Source organism: Vombatus ursinus, unplaced genomic scaffold (assembly GCF_900497805.2).
Source record: "Vombatus ursinus unplaced genomic scaffold, bare-nosed wombat genome assembly UNPS02014830.1, whole genome shotgun sequence".
Classification (NCBI taxonomy): domain Eukaryota; kingdom Metazoa; phylum Chordata; class Mammalia; order Diprotodontia; family Vombatidae; genus Vombatus; species Vombatus ursinus.
In genome coordinates, this window is record NW_020954608.1 from 31148235 (window position 1) to 31162722 (window position 14488).

Below are 14488 nucleotides of genomic sequence, written 5' to 3' on the forward strand. Positions count from 1 at the left end.
TGAATTAGTGACACATCTGAGTGAGAGGATATTTTACAAGAAATTAAATTTTATTTCCTTCAAGTAGATCTAATAATGATGGAACTAGGTTATAACAAAATATTGGCAAACAGAGGTCCTGCCAAATAAGCTTTAATAAAGAGAGGAATCATTTGTAATTAGAATACTAATTGTTGCTATGCAAATAGTTATTGCTAGGGTGCTTGGAAGGAATTTGTTCTTTTGATTGGGTTAACCATTCTTCCATGTAATCTTATTTGCCTCCTTAAACTTGCTAAGCAGAAGTAAACGTCAGCTGAGTCCCTTTCTAAAGAACCATGAATTCTGAATTAGCGGGGTTATTAGTTGCATCGAACCAATTGTTGGCTATCCTACAATCCTAGCCCCTTAAATTCTGATCCAAAATAGAATCACAGATTTAGGATTGGAAAAAAATTCTAGAAAGTCAGGTTGTTAAATCACAAAAACCATGTAGTTAGACTACTACCTGAACAAGAATCCTTTCTACGATATGTTGGGTAGTTGGTCAACTAGTGTTTGCCTGAAGACCTCTAATGTAGAACAACCTACTGTCTCCTAAGCTAATCCATTTTATGTTTGGACAGCTTTCTTTGTAAGGAAATTTTTCCTCATGGCAAACCTAAATTTGCTTCTTTATAACTTCCAGCCATTAATTCTACTTCTGCCCTCTGGGGTCAACTGAAACTTCTATCTAATCACCCTTCATGTTCTACCCCTCTTCTCTGCCCTTATTCTTTTGTACTCCAGGTTAATCATCTTTTCTAAAACTTAAGACGGGGTTTGACCATGCTGGAGTATGATGCATCCCCTTAGTCCTGAAAACTATGCCTTTCTTTATGCAGCTTATTAATTATTAATCTCATTAATCTTTTGGCTGCCATGTTATAGTGTTGACCCCATACTGAGCTTGCAGTCCATTAAACTCCCAGATTTTTTTTCAGATAAACTTCTGTCTAGTCATTCCTCCCCTATCTCATAGTAATGAAATTGATTTCTTGAGCCTAAGTGAATAACTTTACAATTATCTTTATTACATTTCATCCTATTAGATTTGGCCTAACGTGGTTTCCTGTCAAGAACTTTTTGGATCCTAACATCCAACATCTCTCCTATCTTTGTGCCATTTGCAAATTAAATAAGCATGTCATCTATGCTTTTCTCCAAATTATTGATTAAAATGTTAAACAGCACAGGGCCAATTGCAGATCCCTGTGGGAGCTTCATTAGAGACTTGCTTTAAAATTGACATCAAGTCATTACTACTCTTTGATTTCAGTCATTTAACATCAGTTTCAAATACAGTGATGAACTAGCTTACACCTCTCTTCTCCACAAGGAGAGCACGAAGACTTTGTTAAATCTTTTGGTAAAATATAGATAAATAGTATTTGCATGTTCTACTAGTTTAATAACCTGTCAAAAGAAAAAAAAATGAGCTTAGTTTGTCATGATTTATTCTTCATGAAGAAGCCATGTTGACTCTTTGAGATTACTATTTCCTTTAATAACATATTCTAGAATTTTTCCAGAAATTGAAGTCATGGTTTATAGGCTCCATTTTTACCTTCCTTCTCTAATTCTGAGATTCCTTTCCTATTTCATGTATCACTGATAGACTCAGCAATCAGATCTTTTACATACCTAGGATCAAATTTATTTGCAGTGGTCCTATAATTACTAAAGAGTGGAAATAACCATTTTCTCCTCCATCTTCATCTTCTTCCCACTTGCCCCCCCACCCCCAAAGTGTAGCAGAGTTCAACCATGAGAATATTGCCTCAAAGCTCCTTCAAAGAGGGAGTTACAGTCCTGGTGAGGAAGGTACAACCAGGAGTGATCTACTCCACCTAACTAGGTAGAGGAATGAAGCCTTTGTTCAGACTTTAACTAGGTGTTGATGAATATGGCCATTCCCATTGGCACCACATTTGAGACTATGTCTCCCAAGATGATATCAGGCTAACAAGTACTCAAAGCAAGGGTATTAAGTAGACACAAAGTCAGAAAAAAAAAAGGCATCGTTCCTGAACCCTGACAGGTTAACCATACTCCTTCCTGGTCATTCTCTTCTTTATACTGTGCCTCTGGCTTTAAATCAGCTTTGAGACAGTGCTCTCTCACCTGGACTCCGTTACATTTTGTGAAGAATTGTGGGGGAGAGGTAGAAGAGAGAAGCTTATTCTCACTCTTTAGTAAACGTAGGAAAAATGGAAATTTGATCCTGGCAGAGGGATAGGTAAAAGATCCATGCCTGGTAGGTGGGGGATAGGAAGAAGACAGCAAGCCAAAGGAAAAATAAGGAACCTAACTTTACAAAGGGAGAAATAACTTAGGCAGTATTTGTGATTAGATAGGTCTTGTGTTCACATGTATCTACAGGTGAAGTAGGTGATGTCCTACCTGTTACAATCTGGAGAGGTATCAAGAATTCCCTCAAATCTAACTGTTGATATGAAATTCTTTTACTAATTCCATCAATTTAGAACAATTCCATTGGGTTAAGAAAATCCTTAAGAATTGTCAGGGTTAATAAATTAAGTGAGTACCAATCATTTTTACCTTAGTAAAAATTAGAGTCAGTAGATGTTTTCCACCTAAAAAGTGGCTAAGTTCAGTTGTCCTGAGGGAGTTTTAGTGGGGTTGAGGGGGAAAGGATGCATTGCCTAAGAAAGCAGGCATAAGCAAGGTATTACCTTTAGGCCGCCAGAAGGAGCAGGAGGACACTGAGTTCCCAGGATTCAGGGAAGAATGGCAATAGAAAGGAAGATCAGAAGGTGTGAAAGACAAACATTACTTACTTTGAAATTTTTCTTAGGGATGACTTGTTTCTAAGTGATCAATAAGACTATAGAGACCCGAAATAATAATGTTTTCTCCTGAAGGCAGATCAGTAATTACTACTTAGGTTATCTTATCTTCTGATTCAGATACAGACTTAGCTAAAGGGGAAAATACTATAATTTCCATGTTTAGAGCATTTCATTGTTCATAAAGTACCAATGCACCCATTTGGCACATCTTCTTGAATATGTCCATGGGAAAATTAGACTATCAGATATGGGAGAAAGTCAGACTACAGAGTACTGAATGATTAGCTGCTGTTCTATTATATAATCATCTTATTAAAGCTGATTACTAAATTATCAGTATATATGTATGTATATGTACATATACTCACAAATATATATATATATATATATATATACACACACACACATATCCTATATATGTACTGTTTATGTGTATGTGTATGTGTATGGACAACTAGGCTGTGCAGTGGATAGAGTGCTGCGCCTAAGTCAGAAAGACTCATCTTCCTGAATTCAAAGTGTGAGTGGCCTAAGACACTTACTAGCTGTGGGACCCTGGGCAAGTCACTTAACCCTGTTTGCCTCAGTTTCCTCATCTGTAAAAATGTGCTGCAGAAGGGAATGGCAAACCACTCCAGTATCTCTGCCAAGAAAACCCCACATGGGGTCACAAAGAGTTGCACACAACTGAAATGAATGAACAGCAAAAAACAACATGTATATATGTGTGCATATGAATGTGCATATACTTGAATTAGGAATTAGATCAGTAACGTCACTGAGACAGGAAACTCTTGGAAGAGGAAACTCCCTCTGTCAATTCAGGTTGGCATCTTCTCTGCATATTATAGTCTTGGGGAGTCATTTTGAGTACTAATTGGTAAAGTGACTTGTTCATAGTCCCACAGCCAGTATGTTAAAGACAGGCCTTAAAATACAGGCTTTCTGGTTCCAAGGCCAGCTTTCTATCTATTATGCCATACTATGCTGTATACTTATATATAGACATACATATGTATGTATATAAAATAAATGGCCTTTGAATGCAGTTGATAAAAAGTAACAACTCTGATTTTTTGGTGCCATTTCCACAGTGGCCACAAAAGCATATTCAGAAGCGAGCTGTATTTTCGTAGGTCAGTGTGCCCTTATACATGGAAAAATAATGTATCCATAGATGAAATTTTTTATTTACATAATATACTAAAGTCATTTGTACTTACTATCTTTAAAACATTTTCATTAGAATAAACCTCTAGCTATGTTAATCCAGCCATACTATTTTGACTCCTTCTTCCTCAGTAAGCTTGGCTTCTGTACTTGTTAGCAGCTATAAGTAAAAGGTAGGTATGCAAATACCTCAAGGCCTTTCTTTGTAAAGAGAACTGATAGTCCATAATGACAGTAGTTATAAGTATAGTGCTTGAGTTTAAGCCCCTGGACATTGCTCCTCATAGTCTCTCAAATGACTTAGAGCTGGAGCTGTGGAGTCGCTGAATCAAATATATGTTATTTATTATTATTTTTTTTTTTACCATGTGTAAGGGTTCATCTGTGATAAAATACATTTACTCCTGATTATGACTTTGTGGCCACCATGGAGACAAGCAGCAAAAATGGGAGTCATGGAGTCATTAGTTCTGCTTCAAACCAAAGAGAGAAAAATAAGGCCTGTGCTAATGGGTTTTTATTGATTAATATTCTACTTAATTGGCTTAGTTTTTCCTTTGTGTTGTGGCTTGTGTTGCTATGCTACAAGTTTGTTCCAGCTGATTTGGTGCAACTATCTATTGTTCAGGTTGTGTGTTTGTGTGTGTAATATTGTATATAAATAAATTAAAACTGATGTAAAGCAGTTGCCACAATGAGGAGGTCAAAAGAGCCCAGAAACTACTTTAGTCATTGAATATTTTATCTCTGTCAGGCAGAGAGATGACAAGCTAAAGCATCAGTTTAGAATAGTGTTTGTAAATGCTACAGAGAGGAGTTGCAGAAGATCATGAGCAATAGTATTGCCTCATAAAACAATCAAAGTAGATGACGTGAAAGCAAGCATGAAGAAAATATGGCCTAAGACCCAACTGAGCCGTGTCATTCCCAAAGCATTCAAAGATGAACTTGACTGGAAGAAAACAAATAGATGGAAAATGGACTGAGTTTGTCAACATTTCTATGATATTCTCTTTTCCTCATCAGTGACAAAGGGCCCATCAAATTTGGACTCCAAGATAGAGTCCCTAATGAGAAAATTAAGATGATAGTTGAGAGGATGAAGTCTCCAAGAGTAATGGGAGCAGATAAAGTTCATACCATGGATATCTGTGTTAGGGCACAATTTTAGAAGCATTGGGGGATCATTTCATAAGATGTCTCAGAAAAGAGAAGAATGGGGAAAAAAAAGAACTATGCTATTACCAAAAAAGGTGGTTAAGATAACAGCAATAACTACAGAACTAGAAGACTATTTTGTTCTTTTATAAAATCTCTGTAAGAATCACCTATATATGTATTAAGGGTTTCCTTGATTAAAAAAAAAAAAAGGTGAACATCTTAATTGTCACACAACAGACAAAAGTACAAAGATAGCTCTCTGTGCCTTGTTTTTCAGTGAAAAAAAGTATTTGATTCTGCTTTAAAGGCTATTCTTCTAAAAAGGAATCTCTCACGGATATTTGTAGCTCATATACTATTCCTTGATAAATGCTACCATAGAGATAACTCCTTTCAACAACTTTATTAGTAATGTTAAGTGAGGCATAAAGCAGGGAGATATATAATTGACAAAGGTGTTTCCCGCTGTTATGGGGGATGTCCTGCTGTAGGCATAACACATTTGATAGGGTGAACACCAAGAAAATTTTATTTAAATTTTTCAAAGGAAAATAGTTATTGAGTGTTTAATAATAAATAATATTATTTTTATTTTTCAAACTAAAAAACTTAATTTTTTTAAAAAATGTAAGTTAAACTTTACTAAAAAAAAACTTAAAAACTGGAACACAAAATAAAAACTTTTAAAATAGGGTGTGCTGGAGCACACTTGGCAAACACTCTGTATGCATGCCTCTGGATTCTGCACAGCATCTAAATGGGAGAGGGCTTCCTTAAAGATGGTGAGGAAATCCAGATTTTGTTTGTGGATGTTATTTTAATACTTTCAACATGCCCCAGAACATCATAAAGACCTCTCAATGGGATGCATAACAGCTTAAAGAAATCAGTTTAACAATCCATGCAGGAAAAAAAAAATGCCTGTTGCCCAGAATGACGTGAAATTAGAAGGACAGTTGGTAAATTACTACACTTATCTGGATAGTCACTGCAAATGGATAGTGAGCTGGGCTTGGAACTCAATAGAGAAAGTTGACTTGGTTGCATTTGGGAAATTGTATAGGACTATTAAGGACCATAACCTGGCCCCATTCCAAAGACCATTACAAAGTTTAAATGAAAAAGTTCCCACAGAGAGGCAATATGATTACAAGTTTTTGAATCTCATCCTCTCCAAAGAATCAAAAGTGAGAGTGGCCCAATCTGGTGAAAGCACAGGATAACCAAAGAACCCAAGGGTTCTACAAATATTAAAGACCTAGAGGAAGGCCAAAGGCCTCTAGCCCACTGAGTGGATCCAGGATCTGTGGAAGAACATGAGTAAGAGTCATCCAGGAACTGAAGGCATGGGTGGGCTGGAATGAGCACCCATAGAGGGAATGTTCACATCAGTGTGACCACAGATCCATGACAATATTAAAGACCACAAACAAAAATCTGACATTTACATATGGTCATATAAAAGTAGACATGTGAATATATTACTTGTGGCATCTTTTATAGCCTCTACATGTACATTTAGAGTCGTTTCACAAAAGTGACATGGCAGTACAATACGTGAACCAATAATATAAACTTGCTTGAATCTCTTCCCTATTTTTTATAAAACCTGTCCAAAAAAAAAATCCCTGATATACACTGTCTCTCTTTATAAATATAAAGCACTTATGTTTGTGGCCAAGTTTTAGTCACAAAACACTGAGCTGTTTAGCAGAAAAGTGCTATGTAAAGAAAATAAATTGAATTTTTCTCCTAAGTAGATGTATGTGTTTAGACACCAACACTTAGAAAATCAATTTTATATATATATATATATATATATATGTGATATGTGCAATATTTACATGGAGTGTTGGGACGAGGTGTGGACCCTAACGTATGGACAATGAAAGCCACTATTTAATTATAACTTTATAGAAATACATGTCTTTCTTCATGCCAGAACACTGCTTTCCATGACATGTAAGAATCATTTCATTTATCTTTTAAATTTGCCATAAATTCATTAGATCTTTGTATCTCCAGTACCTAGAAGAATAACTCACAAATGGCATTGAAAAAATGCTTCTTGATTAACTGATAAATCAGGTTTCGCAGGCAACAGAGAAGGTTCCAGGACTCCAAAGGGTAGTTATACACAAGAGACACAATTTTCAAACTTTGCCTAGGGTGAATAAAATGCCTCTGTGTGAACATATCTGCAAAAGATTTTCTGTATCTAACTTAATTCACACCTTAATACCCAAGATCTAGACTGCCAACTTTCAACTTATCAGCGGCTGAGGGCCCAGCTGATGGATTACCTAGTTCCCCTACTCTTCACATCACATTGTTTTTCAGCCACCTTCATTCACAAGTTGAAAATGGGTAAGAAAAGAAAAAAATATCAGATCAGTCTTTTTAACTGCCTATGACTACTATTAGCCAATTTGGAAAAAAAAATAATTGGGGAGGAGGAAGATGAAACACTAACTAAAATGAGTTTTTTGCTTTATCTGTGGATGTCTTTGATCTATGCTGTCCCTATCACCTATGTTCACAGATAACACAGAGAGCTGACTATATTCCGAAAAACTGAATAGTATCAGAGCTGTAATAAGGGCAGTCATGTTCCTTGGATGCACTAGGGTCAGGAACAGTAAGAATATGAAGCCTGTGACCTGTCTGCTAAAGGCTGACACTATTCAGGTAATAATTTATTGATTAGCCTTGCTCAGGGGAGAATTCTGTAAATAATTATGCCTGTGTGATTTGGGGAACACTGACAATTTCTGCTAAGGAGGAATCCATACCATAGTAGCATATGCCTTCTTATCACTGAACTTGGGGCCAGGAGCAAATAACTGATCAAGATGAACGCTAAGATTATAGGATGGCCCCACATAGTCATCAAATCCAAGGCCTATTTTCTGCTTTCACACATGATATCATCTAAAGCTTGGTTCAATGACAAAAAGGCACAAGCTAGTTTATAACAGAAGGGTAAGGTCATTCTGAAATTAGATCCATTCTTTCTGTTTTCTTTGAACCATACATGCCTTGAGTTGCAATATAGTTTTTCAATATCTTTTTAAAGCTTGTGTCCTTGCCAGAAGCAAAACCTGTGTTAACCCAACACCCCATGCAAGAGCTCACCATTGTTCCTTGGACATTCAGTAATGCACCACCCAAACGCCCCATGATGATGGTGGAAAAATCACAACAACACAACACAACAACAACAACAACAAGACTTGGCAAGAAAATTGGACAACACAGACAAGAGGATAGCTATCATGCACAGCAATGCAAGTGAGCACATGGTGCTAAGGAGGACATCCGTTCCTGCTGGCCTGTTAGCTTAGGGACCAAAAGGCTGCTGGGAGATCAAACCCCTTTCCTTCTTTGGGGGGAACTGGGTCCAGGGGCAGTAGAAGCAACATGAATGGGATTAGAATGTATGTATGTGAATATTGAAAAACAAATCCAAAATTCCAACCACTTCCCCCAACCCCCAAACAAAACAAAACACCATCAACAACAAAAATAAAAACAAAGCCCCTAAAATGGGGAAAAGAAAAACCCAGGTGAAGAGACAAGTGGCAGTTAGAGCTCTCTCAACATAAGTACAGAGAGAAGAGCTGTTCTGTTCCAGAAGCAAAGACCCTTCTGCTCAGATTTGGCTGCTGTGAGGGTTGAGAAACGTGAAGCCCGTGCCACCTGGCTTTTGTCATAAAACGTTTACGTGTGGCACATAGATGCTTCCAAATGACCGTTTGGCACCTCACACGACACCTACCAATCAAGCCTTTATTTGGAAGGGTCAAGATACAATTTTTTTTCCTTGTGGGGAGAAGTGGATAATTTTTTGTCCCCCTTGTGAAACTGGTGGCTGATCTCTGCTCTAGTGACTATGCTTTCCCATATGGCAAATGACCACTAATGCTTTTGGAAGAACAAAAACCCTCCCAAACTATGCAATTCCCCTGTTTCTTACTTTTATACCACGTATTTTCCTGTCAGGACCTTTCATTCGGATAAATTGTGGGTTCCTTTACGCTTATAAAAACTTAAGTTTACAATTCAGTTACCTTATTTCTAAAATACAAAGTCATTGGATTGTGATCAGATTTAACCTTTAAAAAAAAAGGCTCCCTCAGGATAACACAGTTACAAATGTGGTCAACTGTCCAAGGGACCCCCTCATTCAAGACTCAAAATGTCCAGTTGCATGCTTACTGTAGCCTATAGCTTTAAAATTTTGGCTAGCCATTGGACTAATGAAACAGATGCTCAGTTGGCTCCCACATACCTGCTGTTTTGTTGCCAGCCTTGTGCTGCCAGAGGGGAATGAGCCTGGGGCAAAAGTGTACTCTTTGAGGCTTGGGGGAGAGGAGCAGTGTTCAGTTAAAGCCGATGTCTAGCGTCACAGCATGGGCCTAAAGTCTGACCTTAAGACTGGTGGTGCCCAAAACTGGCACTTCTCCATACACTATTTTTTGATAGGATGGGTGGTCTGCTCAGGGTGAAAATCCCTGAGGCTTTCTGGTGGACCCTAAGGACGATTGCCTTAGGACCAGCCAGAAGGGTATTTTTGAAGGCCAGATCTGATTACTTCTGACTATATACTATAAATAGCCAGAGTAATATGGTGCACCTGTGGAGAATGAATGCTACTGATTGACTGGCAGAAGAATTTGCTTAATCCATATGACTAGATATATTTCTTGCGGCAGGTACTCTGCAAGGAGAGTCATTTCCCTTTCTAAAGATCTTTCTTTTTTCTTGCACAATTATCACAGAAACACAGAATTATACGGTCAGTAGGGAGCTTAAAGGACACCTAATTTTCAAGACTTTCATTTTACAGATAAAGAAATTGAGGACTTAAGAGGTGAAGTGACTTGCCCCAGGTTACATAATGTCTGGTGAGTGGAAGAATCCGAACTCAACTTTCCTAACTCAGTTCTTTCTACTACCCCACTCTCCCTTCAAAACAAAACAAAACAAAACACCCAACAAAAACCCCACAAAAATTAAGAGTTTCAGTTTTTCTACCATTTGAAGCATGTGTTCTTCCATCCCCAGTTACAGTTCACCCTTTTGTAGGTCATTTATGACTAATTATTTTCCCATGGTCAATATTGGGGAAGGCTGTCCACCAGAGCAGTAAATACTCACTGTTTATGGTACCTGCTAGTGCATTAATATTATTCAGTCCAACGGTGGCTCCAGCCAGTCCTTGCAGAGTTCCCAGAGAGGTCAAGGAATTCATGGCTGCACCAGCAGTGGAATTGGGAGTTGAAGCAGCCACTGGAAGGGAAAAAAGAAAAAAAGAGACAAAGAGAAGGAAATGGGATGGGAGGGTGGGGGAGAAGGTACAAGATTAATGATAATTAACCAGAAAGGAAAAACCATCAGTCATCATTACAGCAGATCATGTTGATGAGTCTTTAAATCGCAATATACAAGCACATAAAGATCGGTTTTACATTTCACAAGCAGAAAATATCTACAGGCCTAAGTATGGCAATTTAGGTATTTAGCCTTGATGATAAGAATACTTTAATACAACAGTGTTGTGAGGGGATAAAGACTGGGCCTATGATTTCACTGATATAGAAGGGTCACCTAAGCCTGTATGTATCAAAAGTCTTCCTAGCTCCAAGGCCAGCTCTCTATCTGCTATACCATGGCTATAAATACCAATGAAAAGGATCATTGCTGGTCAGTAAGAAAAGCACGTTAACACTGAACATGGGGAGGGATGAATCATGCATCAATCAGCAGGTGGGGAGGAGAATTTTCTCTTATTCCTAAGCTGTTCTGAGGGCTCCAGTTCTCTATTTCCAACTGCCTGCCCACTGGCACCTCATAAGTCAACATGTCCCAAACTGTACTCATCCACTTTCCTCAAAAATATGTCCCTTTCCCTAACTTCTCTGATACTATTGGTGGTACCATTACCATCCCAGTCACCTAGACTTATAACCTTATTCTCTTTATCGCTGCCTAATTAGTATCCTTCCCCTTACTACTGCATTCAATCCCACTGACTCTATTTCGACATGATCTCTTATAATAATCTCCTCCTTAGGATGTCATCTCTTCTAGCCTAAATTATTGGAACAGTTTCAAAATTGGTCTCCCTGACTTTAGCCTAACTCTTCTCCAACTCATCCTTTGTAACACTGCCTGAGTGGTATTCCTAATGTGCTGCTCAGATCCCATCACTCCTCCACTCAAAAACCTTCAGGGACTTCCCATTGCCTGATATATAAAATATACACTTGCCATTCAAAACCTTTCACAATCTGGCTCTATTATACCTTTCCAGCATCATATCCCATTCCTTTGCTTCACCTATTTTATTCTCCAGTCAAAGTGGAATATTTTCCTTTCCCTGCCTTGCCTTACTCATCTTCTTGGCTTTGTTCATATTATTCTATCCTTCCTGGAATAGATTCTCTTCTTTCACCCTGTTTTCTGGCATCTCCATCTTTGAAGTCCCTCTGAAGCCCAACTTAATTATCACCTCTCCCATGGAGCTTTCATATAGTACATATTCTAGACTTCTTCTTTGCACCCACTCTTATACAAGTCACTCACGTACATTATCCCCCCACATGAAATTCCTTCCTAGCTCCTCAAGAGTGGGACCGATGTATCTTCAGCACAATGCCCTGTAAACAGTAGGTGCTTAATGAGTGCTTGTTGAATAGCTTGATCAATTAAGCATCCTTACTATCCAAGTTTTTTTGGAAATTGGAATTTGGAATTTGGAAGGAATTAAAAGGCAATTGATTACATTCTTCTACAACTACCCCTTTATTCCTGACATTATATCAGTGCAGCTGTTGCAAAATGTTGTTCATGTCATTTAGTCATTTCAGTCATGTCCGACTCTTCATGACCCCATTTGGGGTTTTCTTGGCAGAGATACTGGAGTGGTTTGCCATTTCCTTCGTCAGCTCATTTTACAGATGATAAAACAGAGGTGGACAGGGTTAAGTGACTTGCCCAGGGCCACATATCTAGAAAATGTTGAATCTTCCTGATTCCAAGCTCAGTGCTCTATTCATTGCACCACCTTATGGGTGCAAGATAGAACCTTTGTACATAATGAGAATGGAGAGTGGTCTTGAATACTTTCTCCCTGAACTATGTATCCTTCACTGGAGGCCTCACTTAAATTTGAGAGAGTTCTCTGACAATCCTTAATCTGGGATCACCCCACCATCTGACATCCCCACTCATGTTCCTGGGCTGCTGAAGGAAGTCCACATGAGTGATGAACCAGGTGACAGGAAGATCTGAATTCAAATCCTTCCACAGACATGCATTAGGTGTGACCATGGACAAGTGTCTTAACCTCTCTGTGCCTCTGTGTCCCCAACTTCAAAATGAAGGGGTTGGTCTGTAAAATGAAGGAGACTGACAATGGCCTCTAAGGTCCCTTTGGCTCCCATCACACCCTTCTGTTCCAAACCTTCCAGGAGTTCTCCATTGTTTCTTGGATAAAATACTGACTCCCCAGCCTGGAATATAGCCTTCCACAACTTCCTTCTACCTACCTTTCCAGCCTTATTTCATACAACTTCCCTTCATATACCCTGTATCACAGTCAAACTGGGTGACCAGCTATTTGTCAAACTTCACATTCTATCTAATACTGCTATGCATTTGCACAAGAGAGCCCCTGTGACTGCAATATACTTTCTTCTCACCTTTGCCTCTTAGAATCCTTCTCCTTCAAGGCTAAGCCTATGTGACACCTCCTTTGTTTAAAGGCTTTCCTGATACCTCCAAGTTGTTAGTGTTCTAATAGGAAAGGAGATTGCTATGGCTATCTGGAGAAGTAAATGATTTCTTTTGAGACTGTGTTGTGGGTATTTTAAGCTCATGTTTTAATATAAAGTGTCTTTAATATTCATTCACTGTCTGTCCTTTACCTCTGGTGATGTATCCTGTATAAGTTGCTTATTTCTTATTAGCAAAACTTTCAATGACCCAAAATAGTCTCTGGCCCAGGCAGTCTGGATAACCCACTCTTCACATAACTGAGTCTATATTAGCAGCAGAGCTTTCTGTGACCCTCTCTGGAGTGCTGAAGGAGAGCAGGTTTGACTAAGGGGGTCCAGAATTAATGGAAATTCTACCTGGAAAAGATGATTCCTGATTTTACAAAGAATATAATAGAAAGGTTGAACAGCAAGGAACTTAATTAACAATACCTCAAAGATTTAACAAATCCTCTAATGCTTATCTGATGGATTTCCACAGGAGCAACCCTAGAGATGATTACAGGCATACTCCCAACTTTATTAAGTGGTATCGTGAAAATGTGACATTGGGTAAAAGGACATCAGGGGGTGGGGGAGGGGAGGTAGTTTCATAGGAACAATGTCACACCTACAGGTTAGTGGCCAAATGATGTTAAAGCATGATTTTATAACTTTAAACAATGCTTTATCATATATCAACAATGTCATCCATCAGGGTAACTTTATGGAGAGGATGCCTGTACCCAAATCTAAAAGAAGATGGCCATTAAAAAAGAAAAGAAAAATCAGCTTGCCTCCTCCATGTTAGTAGAGTAATTAAAAGAGTAATCCTCTTATTTTAGCAAGGTTCCTGGCACATGGTAAACAATAAATGTTCACTAGCTCTGCCTGCCTATCACATTTCCTGGGTGAGTGACTATTTGAAAGGCCTGAATTATACCTAAGCATTATAATCAGTGGATCTCTGTGGTACACTCAGTTACTGTAGACCCATGCTGTCAAACTCAAATAGAAACAGGGGCCACTAATCCCTACATAAGGATTTCTGCTTGGCTTAAAATGTAATGTTATCTATGTTTTATTGTATTTATATTTATTTTGTGAAATATTTCCCAATTACATTTTAATCTGGTTCAGCCTGCACTCAAGGGTGTCGTGACCCTTGGGCAGCACTTTTATCGTCGACTACCTGCTCCCTCCTTCTCCTTGTACTTACCATCTTTGATGACTATTTGACTGGAATCATGGTCTTCTAGAAATGGTGTTTGGAGGGAAAGGAGGAAGAAAGAAGGTGATGAAAGGTTCTTAAATAGCATCAGACTCTGCTCAGCACTCTCAAGGTAGAATTCAGAGCATCCAGCAATATCTATTTCTGTGTGTCCCAATTTTTCTTCTTTGGGATGGCTAGAAACCTCATTTAGCCTTCAGTTGGTTCATCCTTTACATTTTGAACCTCTTGGATCATTTGGATGTGTGGCTTCCTCACACGTTACCTATGGTCTGGCCTAGAGGCATGTGCCTACCCATATTAGGCTAGCTCTGAAGCAATTCCAGGGCCTTCAC

General features: G+C 38.5%; 1 protein-coding gene across 7 annotated transcripts in view; it reads right to left on the bottom strand.

Moving 5' to 3' along the window:
- The window catches only part of CELF2 (CUGBP Elav-like family member 2), a 619768-nt gene that overhangs the window by 18240 nt on the left and 587040 nt on the right, over positions 1 to 14488 (bottom strand). For 5 of the 7 annotated variants that reach the window (XM_027838841.1, XM_027838842.1, XM_027838839.1 and 2 more), the window contains one exon: positions 10323 to 10454. In XM_027838841.1, coding sequence (XP_027694642.1) covers positions 10323 to 10454 — 132 coding nt within the window. The remainder of the gene's footprint in view (positions 1 to 10322; positions 10455 to 14488) is intronic. The other 2 variants (XM_027838840.1, XM_027838838.1) reach the window with 1 other exon arrangement.